At 41.9% G+C, this 19,354-nt stretch overlaps 1 protein-coding gene across 2 annotated transcripts; it reads left to right on the top strand.

Annotated features, from left to right (window-relative positions):
• The first annotated feature begins 2,800 nt into the window (after window positions 1-2,800).
• On the top strand, window positions 2,801-17,226 carry GOSR2 (golgi SNAP receptor complex member 2). 2 transcript variants are annotated; one of them, XM_009287850.2, is made up of 5 exons: window positions 2,801-2,864; window positions 5,728-5,836; window positions 6,948-7,080; window positions 9,893-10,033; window positions 13,921-17,226. In XM_009287850.2, the coding sequence occupies exons 1-5, from the start codon at window positions 2,825-2,827 to the stop codon at window positions 14,080-14,082; spliced, it is 585 nt and encodes a 194-aa protein (XP_009286125.1). In that variant the 5' UTR covers window positions 2,801-2,824; the 3' UTR covers window positions 14,083-17,226. The 2 variants fall into 2 exon arrangements, with proteins under 2 accessions (XP_009286125.1, XP_019329834.1); XM_019474289.1 differs by lacking the exon at window positions 9,893-10,033.
• The last annotated feature ends 2,128 nt before the right edge of the window (window positions 17,227-19,354 follow it).

The following is a 19,354-nucleotide window of genomic DNA, read 5'->3' as shown; positions in this document are numbered from 1 at the left end:
AGCGGTCTGCCTGGGGGAGGGCGGGGGAAGAGTTTGAGGGCGGCCGCCCTGCCTGCGGCCCAGCGCGCTCTCGGCGCCTTTTAAAAGCTTTTCTGTCATCCAAATTCTCATCTTCCACCCCGGAGCCCTGCCGCGAGGGCTGTGCTTCAGCCGCGGAAGGAAGCAAAAGCCTGTCCCTCCCGGCTGGCCGCGTGTCCGTCCGGAGCCCCAGCGGCAGCCGTGTCAGTCCGAAAGCAAGCAAAGCCCGCTCGCCCCGGGATTTTAAAGCCCAGGATTGCAAGTATTCGTTCAAAACCAGGGATTCTGTTTTCCTGGATGTGCATAAATTTAAGGCATGGTAATTTAGTAGGCTTTTTATGGCAGCGGGGTTTCATGATCACTAGCAGACAGCATTTAAACGGCCTCGGGAAACGTGTGACTCCTTGATGGTATAAAACGGTGTTTCACAGATAACGCTAATCTGGTGAGATAGAATTGGTATGAAAATTGCAAAATAAGGCAAAAAATCTTGCAGCTCTGTGTGATATAGAATAGCTTGTGGGAGACAGCCAAAGGAGACAGTTAATCCAAATATTCCAAATTTCAGTGGTAGTGGGTCTCTTTGTTGAGCTCTGTTGAAGGAGGTAGTGTGGTAAGGAAGAGGGTTTCATTAAATAATGATACAGAGTATAGAGAAGAGCGGGAAATCCTGCTGTTGGTCTAGAAATGCACACCCGTAATAGTAACTGTTATTGATAAGGGGAATAATCTTGTCTTGTTCCTGTTTCCGTATTGCCTTATTCCGTGATCACAGGATGGTTTGGGTGGGAAGGGACCTTGAAAGATCATCCAGTCCAACCCCCTGCCGTGGGCAGGGACATCTGTCAGTAGACCAGGTTGCTCAAAGCCCCTGAGCAACCAGCCTGACCTTGAACACTTCCAGGGATGGGGCATCCACAGCTTCTCTGGGCATTGTAGTTGCTGAGCTGTGTTTTTGTTGTAGTTTGTTGTCAGTTTGGGGATACTCTGAATTTTTAAACTCTCTTCCCACCTTTTCCCCAGACTTACTGTATTTTCTGTCACGGGGAGAGTCCTGGTGAGCATGAAGCAGTCTTTCTGATTCAGTTGCACATGGTCTGATTTGGCTCCTACACCTGGGTTTCTAAACAGGCATATGAAGAGCAATGCGAGTCTCAAGCTGTCTGGGGCGCCCTACAGAAACTGATTGAAAACGAAACTATAGAACAAGTATGGGTTGCAAGATACTGGATACTGAGTTGCTTCTCTAGTTAATTCCAAGTAATACGGTACTTATGACATACCCTGTTATCTCTTCAGCAGCACAGTGTCGTGATTTGGAAGGTAGCCCTGATAGTTATTTAAAAATCTCATATAATAACTGAAGAATAAATATTTTATTACTCTGTAAGGTAAGTTGGTTTCAGAGGTCTGGCTTCATAAACATTTGTGCTGTAGTTATCAAATGGTACGTATACCAGAAAAAGAGTCACTAATGTGACCACAATTATGATCTCTTAAGTATTTTTTGAGAAAGGTCATGATATTTCTGTAACTTTTTAAGTGCATTTCTTAAAGTCTGAATCCCAGCTGCTGTGAGATTGTTCACACCAAGTACGGCCAAAGGTCCACCTGTCCCAGAATATGTTCAGCATCGTCTTAACTGGAGATCTCTAGGACAGACAGTAAGAAATGGACAAACTTATGTGATACTTCGGTTGAATATTGTCCCAACCTCCCAGAAATTTGAGGCTTGGGGGCTTCTTGAAACAGAGGAATTTAATGACCCCATCAGTGTTTGGGGTTGTCTGTTGTTGTTGTTGTTGGGTTTTTTTTGAGGGGGGTGTGTGTGTTTGAGTTTTTTTGTTTGTTTGTTTTTTGTTTGCCACTGTATGTCCAGCATCAGGAGTTCCTTCACTTCAGTTTTAAGCTATCTTTTAATTTCATTTGATGCCTCTGTAATTCATACATTGTAAGAGACAGTGAAAGTCATTCCTTATTCACCTTCTCCTGTGCCATTTATGCTCTAGGATATCTCCCTGTTACCATCTCCAGTCCAGACTGAACAACTGTTTCTTGTATAAAAGCTGCTCTGTTCTTTTCATAATCTTTATTGTCCTTCTCTGAACCTTTGCCAGTGCTTCTGTTTTCTTTTTGAGAAGGGAGGGAGAAAACCTGTGTTTAGTGTTGAGATGTGTACTACCCATTTATGCAGTGACATAAAGGTATGGTGTCTCATCAGCACTCTTGACTTTAGTCGCGTACGTAGGTAGTGTTTCACTGCAGATCTATTATTAAGGTCTCACTTGTACCAACTCTTCTCCCAGTCAGATCTTCCTTCTCCTGTGTTCACCACTTGTGAGTTCCTAGTGTGAATCTGAAATCTTGTCTCCATGGTTGTCTTGGAGTAGGTAGATCTTGATGGCTTTCAGCGTGCCAGGAGTGTGGCACGGGGGAGAGCCCCAGTTCAGGTTATAAATATGAAAAGGGAGCTAGAACTGGATTGGAAATCTTTCGAGGGAAAAAAAAAAAAGTCTTTTCACTTTGATTTTTGTTTTTAAACTGAAAGTTATTTTGTAGATGCAGATTAAGTGAAAGCACAGCTTTCTTCATACTGAAGAATTGGGTTGGTTTTTTGTGTTCAGTGATGGGCTGTCTGCACTGAATACCATGTAGCTGATTCCTATTCTGTTCTAAAATACTTTTAAGTAAAAGAAGCTGAAAATTGAGGTATTGAAAAATGATTTGATTTTATAGCTGTTAACTGACTTCCCTGTTAATTTACTCTTTGTCTTTTGACAGGCAAGTCCATGAGGTCCAATCTTACATGGGGCGCCTGGAGACTTCAGACAAAGAGTCAGTACACTGTAAGTAATTAATTAGTGAGAAAAGTCCCACTCCAGTACTGATTTGATTTAGCTTGCATCTTTAACCTTGTATGCTTTATCATTGTATTTACAGTCATTATTGGAACAAATTTGGCTCTTCAGTCATTGTGATCAACTGGTGAGACACATCACCAATTTGAAATGCATTAAAATTATTTTACTATTTGCCTTCAATAAGGTGATGTTTTGTATGAAGGACAGAGCGGAAAAGACAGAACAAGAATTTACTTCAAATCATCTTCCTATTGTAATTCTTCAATTGACAAATAGTGCTTACTGTGGATGCTTCTACAGTGTCTTGATATGGGAATGCCAGATATTTTTTGGCACTGTTAGATTTTGGAAGTCATTGTCAAGCTATGCTGTGGAGGCCTTCAACATAAACAGGTTAACAACTTCCCCCCCCCCGCATCGATGCATTTGTGGAGCTATAATGAACACATTGATGTGGACAGAACTGCAAATTCAGGACATCACCGGGCTAGTTTGTTAGAAGCTCAAAAGCTGAGAAATGTCATTGTATACCTGGTCCTGTTATTTTGCTGTTCCTTAAGCATCCACTAATTGGCAGTATTCTCCGAAAGATGCTTAGTCCAGTTTCTGGGGAAGATGCTGTGATTTGGTGTGCAGGAATTTAAGCAGGATGATTCTGATAGTTCCTGCTTGCATCAGAGTCAGAACCTGTAATTCCATCTGCATATGAGAAATATGTAGAACAGCTAGGTCTGAAATTGCTTCAGAAAATTTGGACTATAACCCCGTGTTAATAAAATGACTGTAATAAAATATTATGACATATTGTGGCAGGACTTTTTACCCCAGTGCAGAATTGGCAAATGTCTTTTGGACCTGTGTTTGAAGCCTTAATTCCTCTATGAGTAATTGCTAATGGGCCTCATCAGAAACTTCTGAAGTGAAAGCACACTGCGTTGACTGGATACATTTAAGCACATGTTGACTGACTTCTCTTACCCTAAATGTATCTGTGAGGCATGACTTTGCTGTAGAAAGGGCTGTGGTAACTTTTCTTATCAAAAAATAACGACTTGTCTACTGGTTCTGGTTTTTGTGGTGGTTGTACTACTCCTAGTACAATGCCAGACTTCCTGGACTGCTGTTCACTGCATGTGATTTTGGAGCCCCCTGAAAATTAGCATAATTTGCCATCTTGCCTCTGCTACTTGAGACCATTTCAAGAGATAGGATTATGCACCATCTTACATGGTCAATAAATGAACATACACATACTGTTGAGATATATATAAAGATACAGATATGTGCTCTAGATATTAGTGCATATTTCAGAATTTATGGGGAAAAGGATTCTCTTTCAGCTGAAGAGCAGGAATAAGAGCCAGGAAATCAAACTTTCTGTTGCAGCTTTTCCTTTTCCAACTTTGGGCAAATAATCCCTTCTTGCTCAGGAAAGCGTAACATGACCAAGGTCGTAATACTATTGTTTGGACTAGCAAAAGCTGATGTAATTGTCTGTCTGCTCTTCTGGTTGCTTCTCTGTTAAGTTTAGCTGTACTAAATGATGGAGAGATGAATTAGGACAATTTGATTGATTTGTGTCTGTGTATGTGAGTTACTCTTTGATTGTGTGAGATCAAAGGGCAAAGAAAAGGGGTTGTATGTGCTGTTTGCTTTTCTGGGTTCTGCTGAATGCGATTTTCTGGAAAGTCCTGAGATACTGTAACTGAGTAGTTAGCGGTTGGTTAATAACGCTTTTCTGTATACCTCTTTAGTCTAAATGCAAAATAAGAACAAATAGTGTCTGTAGGATTTGGTGTTTATTTATGTCAGGTCTGACCGTGGCAGTCTGAGACTTCAGGACTGTCGTCATGCTGCACAGACGTGACGGTGCTTCTGTCCTCTAATAATCAGTCTGTGGACATGCTCTAGAGGGTGTGTACCTTCAGCCTTACAGCTCACCTTCTTTAAACACAAGAATGTCAGATGATTAATAGTGCTCCTGTCTTTCGCCCTTCTGTGCAATTCTTTAAGTTGTGAATGCTGGACTGTGACATGGTTGGAAAATGTGGTTGTCAAATGAGGAAGGGGGTTGTGGCTTGTACCGAGTTTTGCTGTACAATGACTATGGTAACTGAAAGCGTGTGACTCTTTTTACCCAGTTGTATCAGTTTCCCACCTCATTAAAGTACAAGTGTATGAGTTTGCATTGTGTACTATTGCCCCCCTGCTATTTCTACGCAGATTATCAGAAACAATTGCAACACAGATGATAACAGAGGCAATTATTTTGTGGCCTTGTTTTCCCACTTGCAAGGGCTTCAGCCCTGTTTTGGCCATGTCTTTCTGAGCTGTTTGTCCAGTCTGCCAATTCCTGTCAACTCTGAATCCTTCTCATGCTCTGTCACTCTCCCTGCTATAGGTATGGATTATGTATATTAACTCTGTGTTAACAGTTTTCTGAGGTTTAAATTGCCGTTGTTCTGAGAATCATCTTGGCTTGTGTGAGCGACTCCCGCAGAGGGAACACGAAGGGGCTGCAGGGGGGAATGTGGGAGCTTTAAATCCTAATACATGGAGCTGATAGGGAAAGGGGCTCAGATATCTTGAAAGAGCAGGGGCTTTCCTAGCTCCTTTCTCAGAGGAGGAGGGAAAGGCAAGAGTCTCAAATTATTGAGTTAAAGAAGTGGCTTTTCATGGTATGTCTAGTTCTCAGTTAACTGATTTTTTTTTTTTTTTTTTTTTTTCATCCAGTAAGGATTTGCATCTGTCAGGTTTTCAGTACTGGTTTGAATGCTTTTGAGCTTTTACCTTCACTCAGATTGCAGTTCTTTAATTCAAATCAAATCACATTTTTATTTCCTTGCAGTAGTAGAAAATGAGATTCAGGCAAGAATAGACAATATTTTCAGCAACTTGGAGCGTCTGGAAATCCTGTCCAGCAAAGAACCTCCCAATAAGCGACAGAATGCTAAACTGTAAGTTCACCTTCTTTGCTATGAGTGTAGTGTAATCTTTGTAATGATTTTCATTAAATTTATTGAAGCCCTTTGCCTTTTGAGTGAAACCTTTACAGTTTGCATAACTTATGTCTGTGCTCTACAGTAGCAAAATTGAGGCACAGAGGCAAAATCACTTTCCTGCATTTAACCACAGACTGGTGGTGGAACTGGATTCATGGCTCTGTTCTGACATGAGCAGAACATGGCACTTTGATGTTTAAAAAAAATTGCTACTCTATATGGCTTTTGCTTTTAATGGCATTTGTGAAGGTAAGGAGTAAAGTTATTTCAGTTGGTGCCATTTTCTCTGGACCATTTTCCTAGCTGTTGGTGACTAAAATAAGGAGGTTTCTAAAGTTAGCACTGGTTTGAGCAGGAGGTTGGCCCAGAGACCTCAGGACTTTCTGTTCTAATTTATTCTGTGACTCTACTATTGATGTTTAGTCCCAAAATGCCTTTGTAGATACTAGGGATGGATTTCACGTCACCTATATTATAGAGGTCAGTATCTGAAATGGTCATCTAGGCTTTCTTTGTAGTCATCAGGCATTTAATCAGAGACAGTGGAGTTCTGGACATTATTTGTTTTAGCCCCATGGAGATGTCTCCTGTATTGCCCACTGACTTTTAAAATCCTGTTAATAAAAACTCAAACTTAAGAACATGGTGCTAATTAATGTAACTTGAACGCTTAATCTTTTATGTGCATGAGGGTCATAAAATAGAAACTGTTCAAATCCTACCATCTCTCCAAATCTGTGTTAAATGGGGAATAGATATATTAACTCCTGAAGAGACTAGTCATGGGATAGGATGTTCAAGCCAGCTCAAGAATTCTGCTTCACATTCTGTCGTTAGCCTCCAGTTAAATAATCACCTGTTTAGTAGAAAAACGAGGCACAGAAGATCTAGGTCTGGAATATAAACCTAACATTGAATGTCCTTTATCTTCTAGATAAGTAGAACCCATCACTCTTTATTATTCGTCACTGTTAATTTATAATGCTCCATTGTTTATATAAAAAACACCAGAGAAGAATGGTGTTTCTATCCCTGGGAACGTCTTCCTGTTGTTGATCCTTTCTAGCCGAGTTGACCAGCTGAAGTATGATGTTCAGCATTTGCAGACAGCTCTGAGGAACTTTCAACATCGCCGTTACATCCGGGAGCAGCAGGAGCGACAGCGAGAAGAGTTGCTTGCACGTACATTCACTACTAATGTAAATATTCTTTATTTTAGATCTTTGTGTTCTAGAAGCCGTAGTTGTTCAGAGAAGTTTCAGGCAAGACATAGGCATGACTCTATTAGATTGCTGCTGTGAGATGTAAACGGAATAAAGATAGAAAAGAATAACAATATGTGTTGGAAAAAGCACAACTCTCTCATCAGGAAAAGTCGGTCTATTAAGAGGCAGCAGTAAAAGACTCCAGAAACTGCTGCTTCTATTTTATCCAGTGCAGTCCTACCTGACTTTATATAGCAGTTTCAAAAGGGTGAATGAGGTAGGTACCAAAGTATACATTTTACTTGGATTTGTGTCAAATGTCCTTGTCAAATCCTGAGATTTGTAGAATGTCTGGCTTTTATACACCCTGCTCTCAGTAGATGTCAGCAAGCTTTAATTTGTCCAAATATAAATCACACAGCTGGGGAAAAAAACCCTTGCTTTTTACCTGTAAATGATTCAAAAGTTTTTAATGACAAGAATGTGTTTCCACCTCTTCTTGTTAATTTTTAGTTCCTCCACTGGGAAGTCCCCCCAGTGCAAATTCCTAGAGGAATTTTGCTCTGAATAGTGTAGGTTTGCTTTCAGATTTCACTTTTCTGTAAGTGAAAAGCTAGTCTGTTTGTTTGTATGTATGTTTGTTTTGGTTTTTTTAATTTTTTTTTTTAAAGGCATATAACCTACTATTCATTTTCTGTGTTGTCGTTCGCTGTTAGGGCAAGAAAGAATGAATGTGAGCGGTCCTATTTTCTTGAGATTTGGGAAGTCCAATGCACTTCTCAAAGCCTGACATAAAGATGGCATCTAGCATTTTGTTGGCTATTTCAAAATTTTTAAACATGACTTGAAAGGAACACTGACACTTGAAACCTGATTTCTTTTGAAAACACTGTGGTGTTTCTCTGCAAATATGGAGAAATTTTCCTGTAGGAAAACTTGTTGTCCAGAAATAAAACACATGTAAGTGGAACAGTTTTGAAGAGCAGTAGCAGGCTTGCAAATACAAAATAAATGGCCAGTTATTTTTTCCTCCTTTAGATGCTGAAAGGTGTCTCAAGATGAAAATTTTTTTTTTTTTATTATTTTGTATTTCTTTTAACTCGTTACAAAAATGTGACTTTTAAAGTACAATATCTCTTTATAGGAAAATGATTTATTTGTCAGTTAGTGGCCTATCTGTTTACACAGTTTCTATTTCTATACTACCATATTCTATTAAATAGAAGTGTCAGCTGAGCATGTAAGCATCCTGAATAAATCTGTTACGTACATAACAGCTTTTGAAAGCTGCAGCAGTTCTGAGCATTTTACTTAATTCAAAGATAAATGTGGTCTTCATCTTTAAAGCCTTCCCTTGTACCATTCTGGAGAAAACCACTAACAGCAAATGAAAAATAGAATGCCATCTAGTCTTCCTGTGAGGAGGGTCAAAAATCTACTTCAATATTTTTCTTGCTGCCTTGTGGTGTATAAAAAATACCCTGCAAGCTCCTCATATAGGAAATGGAATCCCTGCTGATTTGAAGTTTTAATAAATATCTGAAATAATAGCCACTCAGATGCAAATCCAAGTGCTTCTGCTCTGCGGACTCATGTAAGACAAGACACTTGTTTCAACCTTAGTGCTTCATTAACATTTGATCAGAGACGTGTATGCTGTCGCGGCTTCTTCATCCAGTAACTTTGACCCTGCAGCTGCTGACAGCTCTGTCCTTTATTCTTCATTCTTTTGCACTAAGCAGAACACCCACCTAGGCAGTACAACACCTGACACTGGATCCTAGATGTCATTCCCATGTTAACTTTTTTTTTTTTACAATAGTCACCAGAGTCTACTCAGAGCAAGTCTGGTATTGTTACATGCATGTAACCTACAGCTGACAGTAGGGTATTAACCATCTTCTGCCCTAAATACGAATGCTGCATTTTAGTAGTTCTTGCCATTCTGAGTACGTGGAAGCAGGTAAGCCAGTGTTTCCACACTTACCTCTTACCAATATCACGATTCCTGTTCGTAAAACAATGTGAGAGTGATGAGCTATTATCTTGACTCTCTCAGTGGAATGGTGTCCAGAGAAGATTAAACTGGAAGCCTTTGAAGGACAAAAGTGATTGCATCCTCTGACCTCTTGTACAAACCAGGTTACAGAATTTTATCCAGTTATTTCCATTTCAAGAGTCATAGTTTCTACTTGAGCTAATGCATCTTTTCTGGAAAAATGTTAATTTTTAATAATGAGGCCTGGGTGGCGAGTGAGTCAGACCTTCAGTGAGCTAGGTTCATGTCTGTTTGACCTCACTGTCAGAAATTTGCACCTTGTTGTAAACGGGCTTATAGAATGTCACCTCCCGGACATTGTGTTTGCAGGCCTTTTGTCGCTTAGAAATGTGATAGGAAATCTTTCAAAAGTCTTTCACTTGCAATGATCAAATGACTCCTTGTTAAACGCCTTCTGTTAGTTTTGATATTCTCTCTTGTAATACCATTTCCTACATATATCACAAACTGATTATAAAAAATTACCACTTTTAATCTGACTTTTTATCCTTCGAGATCTAATTGCAGTTGAACAGCTGATCAACTTTGCCTTTTGGCTTGCTCCCTGTAGGCTTCTCTAAATTACTTTTTTCACTCAAATATTAATGTTGTATTTAATATCCTTACGAAAAAAATGTTTAAAACATAATCCTTCAAGTCCTGTCAAGTTTTTGCCACATTTGTTTCTGCATGTTCTTTTTCTGGATCTATGTACGGGCAGTATGAGTGAGCAGGCAAGGTAACCAAGACCCTGCATTTCCCCTACAGGACTCTGACACCACCATACCGATCGACGAAACTTTACAGTTTAATGAATCCCTCCAGAATGCCCATCGTGGCATGGATGATCTTATTGGCAGTGGGACCAACATCCTTCAGGGGCTGAGGGACCAGAGAGTGACATTAAAGGTGGGGGCATCATTTTTTACCAAAAAGACCCCACGTTTTTCTGCGTTTGTGATGACCAGGCTAAACATGGGTTTGTTTCAGTACACTGCTTCCAGCTGAGAATGCTGGGAAAGGCCCAAAGTCCATTTTAACTAAACCTGAAATCTTTACATTTTGTCATCTTACTAGGAACATCTTTAAGCTCCTTTTGTGGCTGGACAGCCTAGCAGTCTTCACCTGCACAGTAGTTAGTATCTGGAGTGCTGAATGTTATGTTTTGTTCTGTTACGGTTTTTTTGTTTGTTTGTTTGGGTTTTTTTTGTTCAAATGAAGAATAGGAAGTAATGGCTAGCTCGTAGATAGATGTTGATTCAGATGAACATCATTCAGAGCAACCACAAAGCTGGCATAAAGTACTTGTGTTAAAGATAATACTATCCCAGGACTAATGCACCTCAACAATACTATCTTTCCCTGAATACTGTTAATGACAGCTGTATTTCTTCATGTCTTTTAAGAACAAAATTTGTCTTTTATTTTAAAGACTGTTCAAAGTGGTGTTACATTTTGAGCAAATAGTTGAAAGATACAGAAAGCTTTTTAATAAGAAGTTTGCGTTGGGGGAAAGCTGGATTTCTAAGAAATGTGGGGAAATTCCTAACTCTTGTATTCGTCTTCTGATGAGGATAACTATTGTTGTCTGTTTTGTGATGTTGCTTTGTTTTGGGGTGTATCTGCCAGAGGATTTAGGCATTTTTGATTGCTAACATAAATCCCTACATTTGGTCAGATGAATCACACCTCAGGCTCCACTGATTGTATAGACTAGGGTTTCACTGGCTGTAAAGGCAGTCTAGCCAGCTTATGTACGGATAGCTGAACTGTACACTCATATGGGTCTCACCCTCAAAGTGCATAGGCATTTTGCTGGAGCAACTTCTAGTACCTACGGCACCCATTTCTTAGGAGTTACCAGAGCTGGGTGTCTTCACAGGGCAGAATTGCTAGGTGCTTTTTTTAATCCTAACGTCTGTTGCAATTCACAAGCCGGGTACTTCCTGTCCTGGTCACAGAGGTCCAGGCTAGCTGGTATTCCCAAAGCACTGGACAGGACCACTGCGGGGTATGATGGCAGAGGACATTTGTCCTCTGCCTTTAGCACTGGATAGCTTTGGTGGCTGATCACATTGGTTTGGGGCATCCAGTCATTGAAGTGCACGAGTGTACCTGTGCTTGACACAGGGAATTGAGCTGTTGATTCAACAAGATGGTAAGTCACTGATTCCAGGTAATCTCTGATGAGTGACTGAAGCACTTGGTTCCTGGAGGGTTCCTGAGAAGGAAGTGCATACATCACAAGTCAGGAGAACTTAACCATGGTTGGCAAATATGATAAAGGAACACTTGCAGGACCTGCTGCCTCAAAGAGATTGAGAGGAAATACTATTTCTTGTTGTAGTCAATAGTCCTGTCTTGTTTCTTTTGCTAGTTAGATTGCAGTAATGTGCCTGGATTCCTATTAGATCACAGTGGGCCTTCTGCAAATGTAAGCGTGCCTTGCCTCAGCTGCCAACTTGTGGCAAGTCAAGGATACTTCAGGTCAGAACTGTAATAGTAAAGCTGTTAGTCTGTCTCTGCCCACTGCTACTGATCGTCTGTAATTTTGGGAGCATCGTGTTCGTATGTTTTCAGGGGGATATTTCTTCTCACTCACAGATGAGGAAACATCTGTCCATATTCCTTTTATCCTTAGCTTACCTTTTCTTACATTATCAAAGACTTTGTTGCACGTTTACAAATCTGGCAGAAGCAGCTAGTGTAGAGACAGCTTATCAAGATAAATGGGTGAATATGGAAGCATGTTAATTTATGTAACTTCTTGGTTATTGGATATAAATAGACAGGTATGAACCAAGTATTGTTTTCCTATTGTTTGCTTTCATTTTAAAGCTTCATTTTTGATTTCCCTTCTCCAAGCAAGGTTTTCTTTTGTTCTGAAGTAGTGTGAAAAGATTGCTCCAGAGTCAGGAAAAGTGCTGAACTTGAAAGCGTAGTATCCAGGGGTTTAATGTGAGGTGTATGAAATAAAGGTGAAAAATGTGATTATGTTTTACTAGCAGAGACATAACCTGATTTCAGCAAAGGGCCTGAATACCTACACAGCCTTTACAGAAGAAACTGATTAATGTGGTATTGCAAATCTGTATATTTTATGGATTGAGAAACTGTTTGTGCATGTATGTCTAATATAGTTGATATAAATTCTGTCCTCAGAGAGCTTTTCTGATGTTAATTCAGGTTGATATTCAAAACAATTCCTGAATTTCACCTTTTTATTCTTTTGAGACCAAAGATACAGTGGACTGCGAGAATAGCAACCAGAGAGTTTTTATTTTAAAGCGTGGTAGTAGAGCATTGTCATGGGAATCTGTGCTATTGACCTTGCTCAGAGAAGAAATAACTTAAGTCTCAACAGCTTTCTGAAGCAGGGTGTTCTGTTAAGGACTTGGACCCAGAAGTCAGTTTGAGAGACTAGGTCCATTATCATCACCATGATATGACAAGGCTACTCCCTAGCAGTACCCATCTTTGTGCACATGGAGGTGCGATGGAGGTTGGTCCTGGCCAGCGTCTCTCTGACTGCGTGCTGTGAGCCGAGCTGCAGTGCTCAGTGCAGCATCTCTGCCTGCCCATCGGTATGCTACCCATTTGTCTAGCTTATCTAGAAAGGTGCTCCTCACCTACCTGCACCATCGTGACTCTGCAGCCATAAGTTCTTTCCCCTCTTCCCAGAGGGGATGACGTCCAGCTCTGAACTGTGCCCAGAGTACATCTACATGCCTGTATTTCACAGTTTCCTTTGACCGTTGCCCTGAAGGAAAGTAGGACTATTCCTGCTGCACTGCAGTGGTGACTCCCCCAGCTCATTTCCTGGTACCTCCAGTTCTGCAGCTCACTGTGTTTATCTGTTAGGTGCTTACTGCTGACGTGGTAACTGGTGGGATCCACATTCTTAATAATACCAACTGCTTCAGCAGTGAAACAAAACTGGGGTGTGGGCCTGCCTGCAGTACACCTGCCAGCAGTCTTTGTGCAGTGGGGAACAGACTTTTTAGCAGGGCCTGTTGCCACAGGACAAGGGGGAATGGCTTTAAACTAAAAGAGGGCAGATTCAGACTAGATATAAGGAAGAAATTTTTTACGCTGAGGGTGGTGAAGCACTGGCACAGGTTGCCCAGAGAGGTGGTAGATGCCCCATCCCTGGAAATGTTCAAGGTCAGGTTGGACGGGGCTCTGAGCAACCTGATCTAGTTGAAGATGTCCCTGCCGTTTCAGAGGGGTTGGACTAGATGACCTTTAAAGGTCCCTTCCAACCCAAACCATTCTGTGATTCAGTGCTTTTCTCCAGAAAGTTTTCTTGAAATTGCATTAATGACACCTTTTTATGCCTTTTCACTGCACTCAACCATTAGCCTTAGAAGTTTCTGGACCTCCTTTTCAATCTCTTGTTGGTATGAACTGTACTTCAGCAGGAGGGAAGTTCTGCAAGAAAGGTTGTCTGATCAAGAAGCTTCAAGCTCTTATTAGACTGTGTGTCTGAAAAAGGACCAGAAAAACTCTTAATGCCATCATAGGAAGTGCGTTTTCTCTGGGCCACTCTTTATGTTGTCTCTGTTTGGACAGATTGTTTTGTATCTTTAACCACATTCCTGTTCATGTGTGTGAATTAATTAATCTCATTATCCAGCTATTTCCAGGGTCCTGTGGCCATCTCCTCTTAAATTGTAGGAACTGTTGGCTGATAGCAAGTTCCATCAATCAGAATTCATCACTTGCCACCCATGTGTTGGAATAAGAAGTGTTGGACCATGGGGTTAATTGATTCTTTGCTGTCTCTTTATTCTTAGGGTACTCACAAGAAGATCCTGGATGTTGCCAACATGTTGGGCTTATCCAATACAGTAATGCGGCTGATCGAGAAGCGAGCCTTTCAAGATAAATACTTCATGATTGGGGGAATGATTTTGACTTGTGTAATTATGTTTCTCGTCGTGCAGTATCTGACATGAGCTACTGAACTATTGCCAGAGGAGATCGTCTTTTGGATCAAGATGGACTGTCCTCCAAACTGTACTTTCCTCTGAGTGCTGCTTTGGATGAGCCCCTCCTGTGAAGTTCAGAGTTTACAAATCACACTCATATACATGTCACGTGGAAAGCACGTAGGGAAACAAATCTCCCCAGGGATGCTGTAGTTGAGAATGGCCCTATAAAAATATCCCTAGCCTTTACTGCTCTCACCTTATTGTCTGCAAGTTTAAGAATCTAGTTAAATAGGAAGCAGAAGTGAAAATTTTGCCCAGCTGTATTGCAAGGTAGGAGTGTCCTTTTGGGTAGATAGGGATAAGAGGATGCAAAGGCGGAGCTTAAGATGTAGTGAGCTAGAAGTGACCCTGATCACTGTATTTTGCAATGAAAGAATGCCACTGAGGAGAATTCCACATTGTTTGTGGGCACGCTCCTGCAGAGTAAGCGTGCAAAAAGAGGCGGGAAGTGCAGGGTTCCCATCTGCAAACTCACCATTTTTGCTTGGAGGGTCTTAAAGCACGGTTATAACCTCAGCTAACTTTTTTGTTTTCACATACAGTATTAACCAGCACAAATCTTGCCATTTTAGGCTGAAATGCTTCCTGTCTTATCTGAGGTATGTTTTGGTACCTTTTTACGCCCTGCTGCTTCCCAGTGGAAGCTGAATGCTGTACTCCTGCCTGCTTTCAGTCAGGTGCACATCAGGCCTGTGTCATCTCACTGTGCCTAGTGCTAAATCCAGCCTCTGAAAACTGTAAGTGAGATTTTTTCATGCTAGTACACATCACGTTTTGGTGAGTTGTATTCATTTTCTGAGGTGGGTGGTTGGGGTTTTGTGCTCTGTAGCTGGTATTTTTCGAATCAATGAAGCAGGCAAGTCCTCGCTGTGCTCAAATTCAGACTTGTGATTTTTATGTTCTTAGAGCTGCAATGGGCTCTCTCTGCTGTTCTTTACACTCAGAATAACAGTGGGATCAGGGCAACAGACCTTTCACTTAAAATTCGTTCTTGTCAGAAGAGTTTCCTGAAGTTACGTGCCTTGGGATGGTAAACATCCCTCATGCTTGGGAAGGGTGTTCTTTGCGTTATCCTTTGTACCTGCAAAATTACTGTGAAAGACATTCTCATACATACCATCTCACAGAGATGACAGCCAACTTAGATGTGTCTCCTTGGTTGTAGATATCAATCCACATTTAAACATTCACAGTTATGAAATGCCGTGTTGTTTAAATGTGGTACTCCTTTCCCTACAGACTGGGGGGGCTCTGTTAGCATGGCCATCCTGAGATTTTGGGCAGCATCCATTTCAATCAGCCTTCAGATACATTCCCATCCCGGTTTGTGTACAAGTCTGGAGTATTTCCAGATGTCTGACGGTGGCACAGAAGTGTCATATTCAGATGATGTGGCATAATGCTGGGAATTCCTTCGATTTTTTTTTTTTTTTTTTTTCCCTGTCTGGAATGGTTGTGGGTCTTTTAATTAGTAACAGATTACAAGTATCTTTGCTGCAATAAGCTTTTGCTTTTATTATGTAGCCTATTGCAGACTTGGAGAAATGGTATTAATAACTGTAAAAATGAATTTCAGTTAATATGGGCAAGTGAAACAGGCTTTAGCCGTGCTTGTTTACAGTTGCATAACTGAAGTATTGACTGTGTGCTGTGGCATAGCTTTAAAGCCCAGATGAGAGTACCCAATTTGATCAGCTGTCACAGGCCATCAATCAGCGTCATACTTGGCAGCCAGGGCAAGAGCAGAGTCAGCAGTCGGAGCGCGAGCTGGCTGCGCCACGGACACAAGAGTGGAGGCCAGGATGCCATCAGTGCCTAGATAATCCTGTCGGATGGTTCAGCAGAAGAAAGCAGGAAAGCCTCAATGCTTGTTGAATATCCTGTGTGCTGCACGCCTTCTGGCGGTCCGTTTTGTGCTTCTCGATGTGTTTGATGCTTCTCAAGTGTTTCGTGCTCTTCGTGTTCCTCAGTCTGCCAAGTCTGCCAGGCTTTCCCAAGGAAACGCATTAGCAGACCAAGTACAGAATTGGTTTTCATTTGAGCCCGAGGGACTAGGGAATTAAAAGGAAAAGAGGAAGTCTGCAGTGATAGATCGTCTGTCTTACTGTATCTTTAATCTAAATCTGAAATCTAAATTTACCTTAAATTTATTTTAAATACAAAATCTGATAGATTTAGCGTACTATGCACTTGCGAGATCATCTTCTATGAGATCGGTTGGGCACCTCGTAAGGGATCCCTGGCAAATCTTTTTCTGTTCCGATAAACTGGTCCAATTCCACCTTGATTTCACAACTTTATGGTTTAGTGTTTAAAGGATGTCATTTGACGGTGTTTAAAGTTTATATAGTTGTGACCTGGTGTAGCAGGATTTGTCTTACACCAAGGTGGGACTCTAGCCAATTTGTTTCCTTTTTTGGCTTGTGGTAGGAGCCATAAACTAATTGGAACTGGATTTTTTTCTTCTGTTTTTGAGACCAGCCTGGCATTTTAATACGTTTCTCTGTTCATTTACTTTGCCCTTTTAGATTCCCCTTGTTCTTGTGTAGGCTAATTTCCCTTTTGTAAGCAAAGTGTCCTTGCTATTCACCGTGTCCAAAGGCGAGATGTGGGGCTTGAAGGAACCACTTGGGTAACTGGATTTGATGATGTGCAACTTCAGACAAATTTGTACTAGATGTTAAGTCCAAAGTGATTTACAAGAGCATCTGTGCTATCTCAGACGGTTAGTGTAAAACCTTCAAAGCCTCTATCATCATTACAGTGTGCCACAGTAGGAGCACAGGTAGGATCAAGATCCCTGGTAACATGAAATGAGACAGAGCTGAAACCCTGGTGGCTTTACACACGTTGCTGCTACAGCTCTCTGTAAAGTTTCCTTTCTTACTGAAGACTACATTTCCTTCAACAGAGCTGTTTTGCTTCTGAACTTCTGTGGCACAGCAAGTGTTCCAGCTGTTGGATGAACTGCTCTCTCACGAGAGGACAATGGAAATTAACTGGCCTCTGGGAAAAAACTTTTTACCAGTATTTTATACATAAAGGGACAAGAGTGGGACATGATGTGATTCATGTGATGTGTTATGTGAATAAAGATTTTTCAACCAGAATGAAGGTTTTTTTATCTTGACTAACATGTAAGGTGCCTAAATATTTAAACAAGCTGGACAAATTCCAATATTCTAAATATTCAGGCAGGTGAGGCAGAAGGCTGGCTTGGCCAAAGGGGGAACCCCTGCCTGAGCTCAGATGTGAAAAGGAAGTTCAGAGAGAGTGGAAGCGGGAGTCAGCTGCCCCGGAGGAATGGGTAGATGTTAATCAAAGGTCAAGGCCAAAGCTCAGCTGGCATTGAAACTAGTGAGGGATAAGGGCTTGTATAAGTGCATTGGCAGCAAAAGCTACCAGCCAAAGGGAAAGTGCCTCAGGTGGGGCATCTGCCACCACACACCTCCCTGTGTGGGCAAACAGTGGGAGAGACTGCAGGAGGCAGCTGGGTGACAGTCTTTCCTCCTGTAGTGTCTCCCACTGTTTACCCACACAGGGAGGTGTGTGGTGGCAGATGCCCCACCTGAGGGGGAAGCAGTGCCAGAAGGGGAGAGGACTGGCTCTTTAGGCTTCCGGGAAGTGGGGGAGTGCAGAGCCAGAGGGAAACATACAGGGAGGCATACACCGGGGAAGTCCTGCATACAGAGGGAGAAAGTGTGCAATGAGGAGAAAGGAGATGGGAAATGTCGGGTGGATTTTCTTCCCAGTTCCCTGAGAATGGATGGAGAGGGGAGGAGGGTGCTGCAGAGAAGGCACCAGCAGGGAGCGGGTCCCAGGGATGCTGTGGAGTAGCCCAGCCCGTGTCTTTCAGTAGGCAGTGGGTCCCGCTGCACTGTGGGCGTGGAAGGCGTGGGGCAGTGTGCGTGCTGGCTCCAGACCAGGCGCTCCCAGTGATGGCTCTCACTGCTGAGACTGGTGGCGACACGGCAGGCTCGTATGGCCCTGGAAGTGGTGGTGGCTCAGAAGGGTGGTAGAAATGGTGGTGGTGGTCTCTGCTGGCTGGGTGGTGGAACAGGAGTGTGGGGGCAGCTGAGAGCTATGCTGTGGGGAAGACACCCAGGACCTCAGCGTGCTCTGCCCGCTCCCTCTTTGGCACTGGAGAGGGGGCAGACCTTCCTTCCTCCTGCCCTCTACCTGCTAATGATGCAGGTGGGGGGGCTGGAGTCCTGGTGTCCTGCCCAACCTTCCTTCTAGGTTCTAATGAAGGATAGCAAAGGAAGAACTTGGAGGGCAAAATGCGGCTGTTGCTACAGAGATTGTGGATTTAAAATGTGAGATCAAGGGGTTAGATGATCCTTCTCCTGCAATTATGTTTTGTTTTGTAGTAATTGAAGTTCCCCACAGCTATAAAACACTTATTAAATCAGAAAATATCCAGCAAAGAATGCAAAAAGTTAAAAATTCATCCAGTGACGTAGGTATAAACTAGATACATACATCAGATCAGCCTTTGGCAGTCTGCTGAGACAGGTCTTCACAGTTTATCTTCTAGGGTGGTCCCCTATAGGACTTCAATACGATAAGCAACAGCTCAGGCCTAGAAATAGTATTGTTGCTTCAGCAGTGTGCTTTAAGGCGTGACTGCATGTGTAGAAGAAATCTAGGAGGGTATAAAACAGAGAGGTCAAAGTTTTGAAACAAAGAGACTAAGTGCAAGTCAGTATTTTAGCAGTTAAAAACAGTGAATTGTTTAATGTATATGCAGATTGGAGGGGGAGATAATGGATAATAAGCCATCATAACTGGATGGGATAGACAATTTAGAAGGGAGATAGTACAGATAAGTACTAGAGGATGTTTGTACTTGTCTAGTAACCAAAGCTTAATATGTATGCCTATATATGTATACTGTTTCCAAATGTTAACCCTATAGTGCGTGATTACAACTGATATGTGTTAAAAATCAACACCTTTTTTAGAGTAAAACAAAAACAATGGTAACACTACTCATGACTATAGCGACGATATTGACACCTCAACTGTAGAAGAAAAAATTCGTGAGCTATAACACAATCCAAAGGTGATGGTATCATGTTTTCACAATAACAGCGTAAATATAAAAAATGTTGATAGTTGCTCTGCAGAGGGTGCTCCTGCCTCGCTGTTTTGTCTTGCCTGAGGCCTGCTGAAGCCTTTCCCTGCACACCTCCCCACACCCACCCCCCCCCACCAGCCCCTCAGCCCAACTCCA

The sequence above is a fragment of the Aptenodytes forsteri genome, unplaced genomic scaffold (assembly GCF_000699145.1).
Source record: "Aptenodytes forsteri isolate BGI_AS27 unplaced genomic scaffold, ASM69914v1 Scaffold249, whole genome shotgun sequence".
Lineage (NCBI taxonomy): Eukaryota > Metazoa > Chordata > Aves > Sphenisciformes > Spheniscidae > Aptenodytes > Aptenodytes forsteri.
The sequence above is the reverse complement of the archived record's forward strand: the minus strand, read 5'-3'. Positions and strand labels throughout refer to the sequence as shown.

Coding starts and splice junctions, on each gene's coding strand:
- GOSR2 (XM_009287850.2), top strand. CDS start 2,825: ATGGGGCGCCTGGAGACTTCAGACAAAGAGTCAGTACACT. Junction 7,081..9,892: donor CACGTACATTCACTACTAAT/GTAAATATTCTT, acceptor TTTCCCCTACAG/GACTCTGACACCACCATACC. Junction 10,034..13,920: donor ACCAGAGAGTGACATTAAAG/GTGGGGGCATCA, acceptor CTTTATTCTTAG/GGTACTCACAAGAAGATCCT.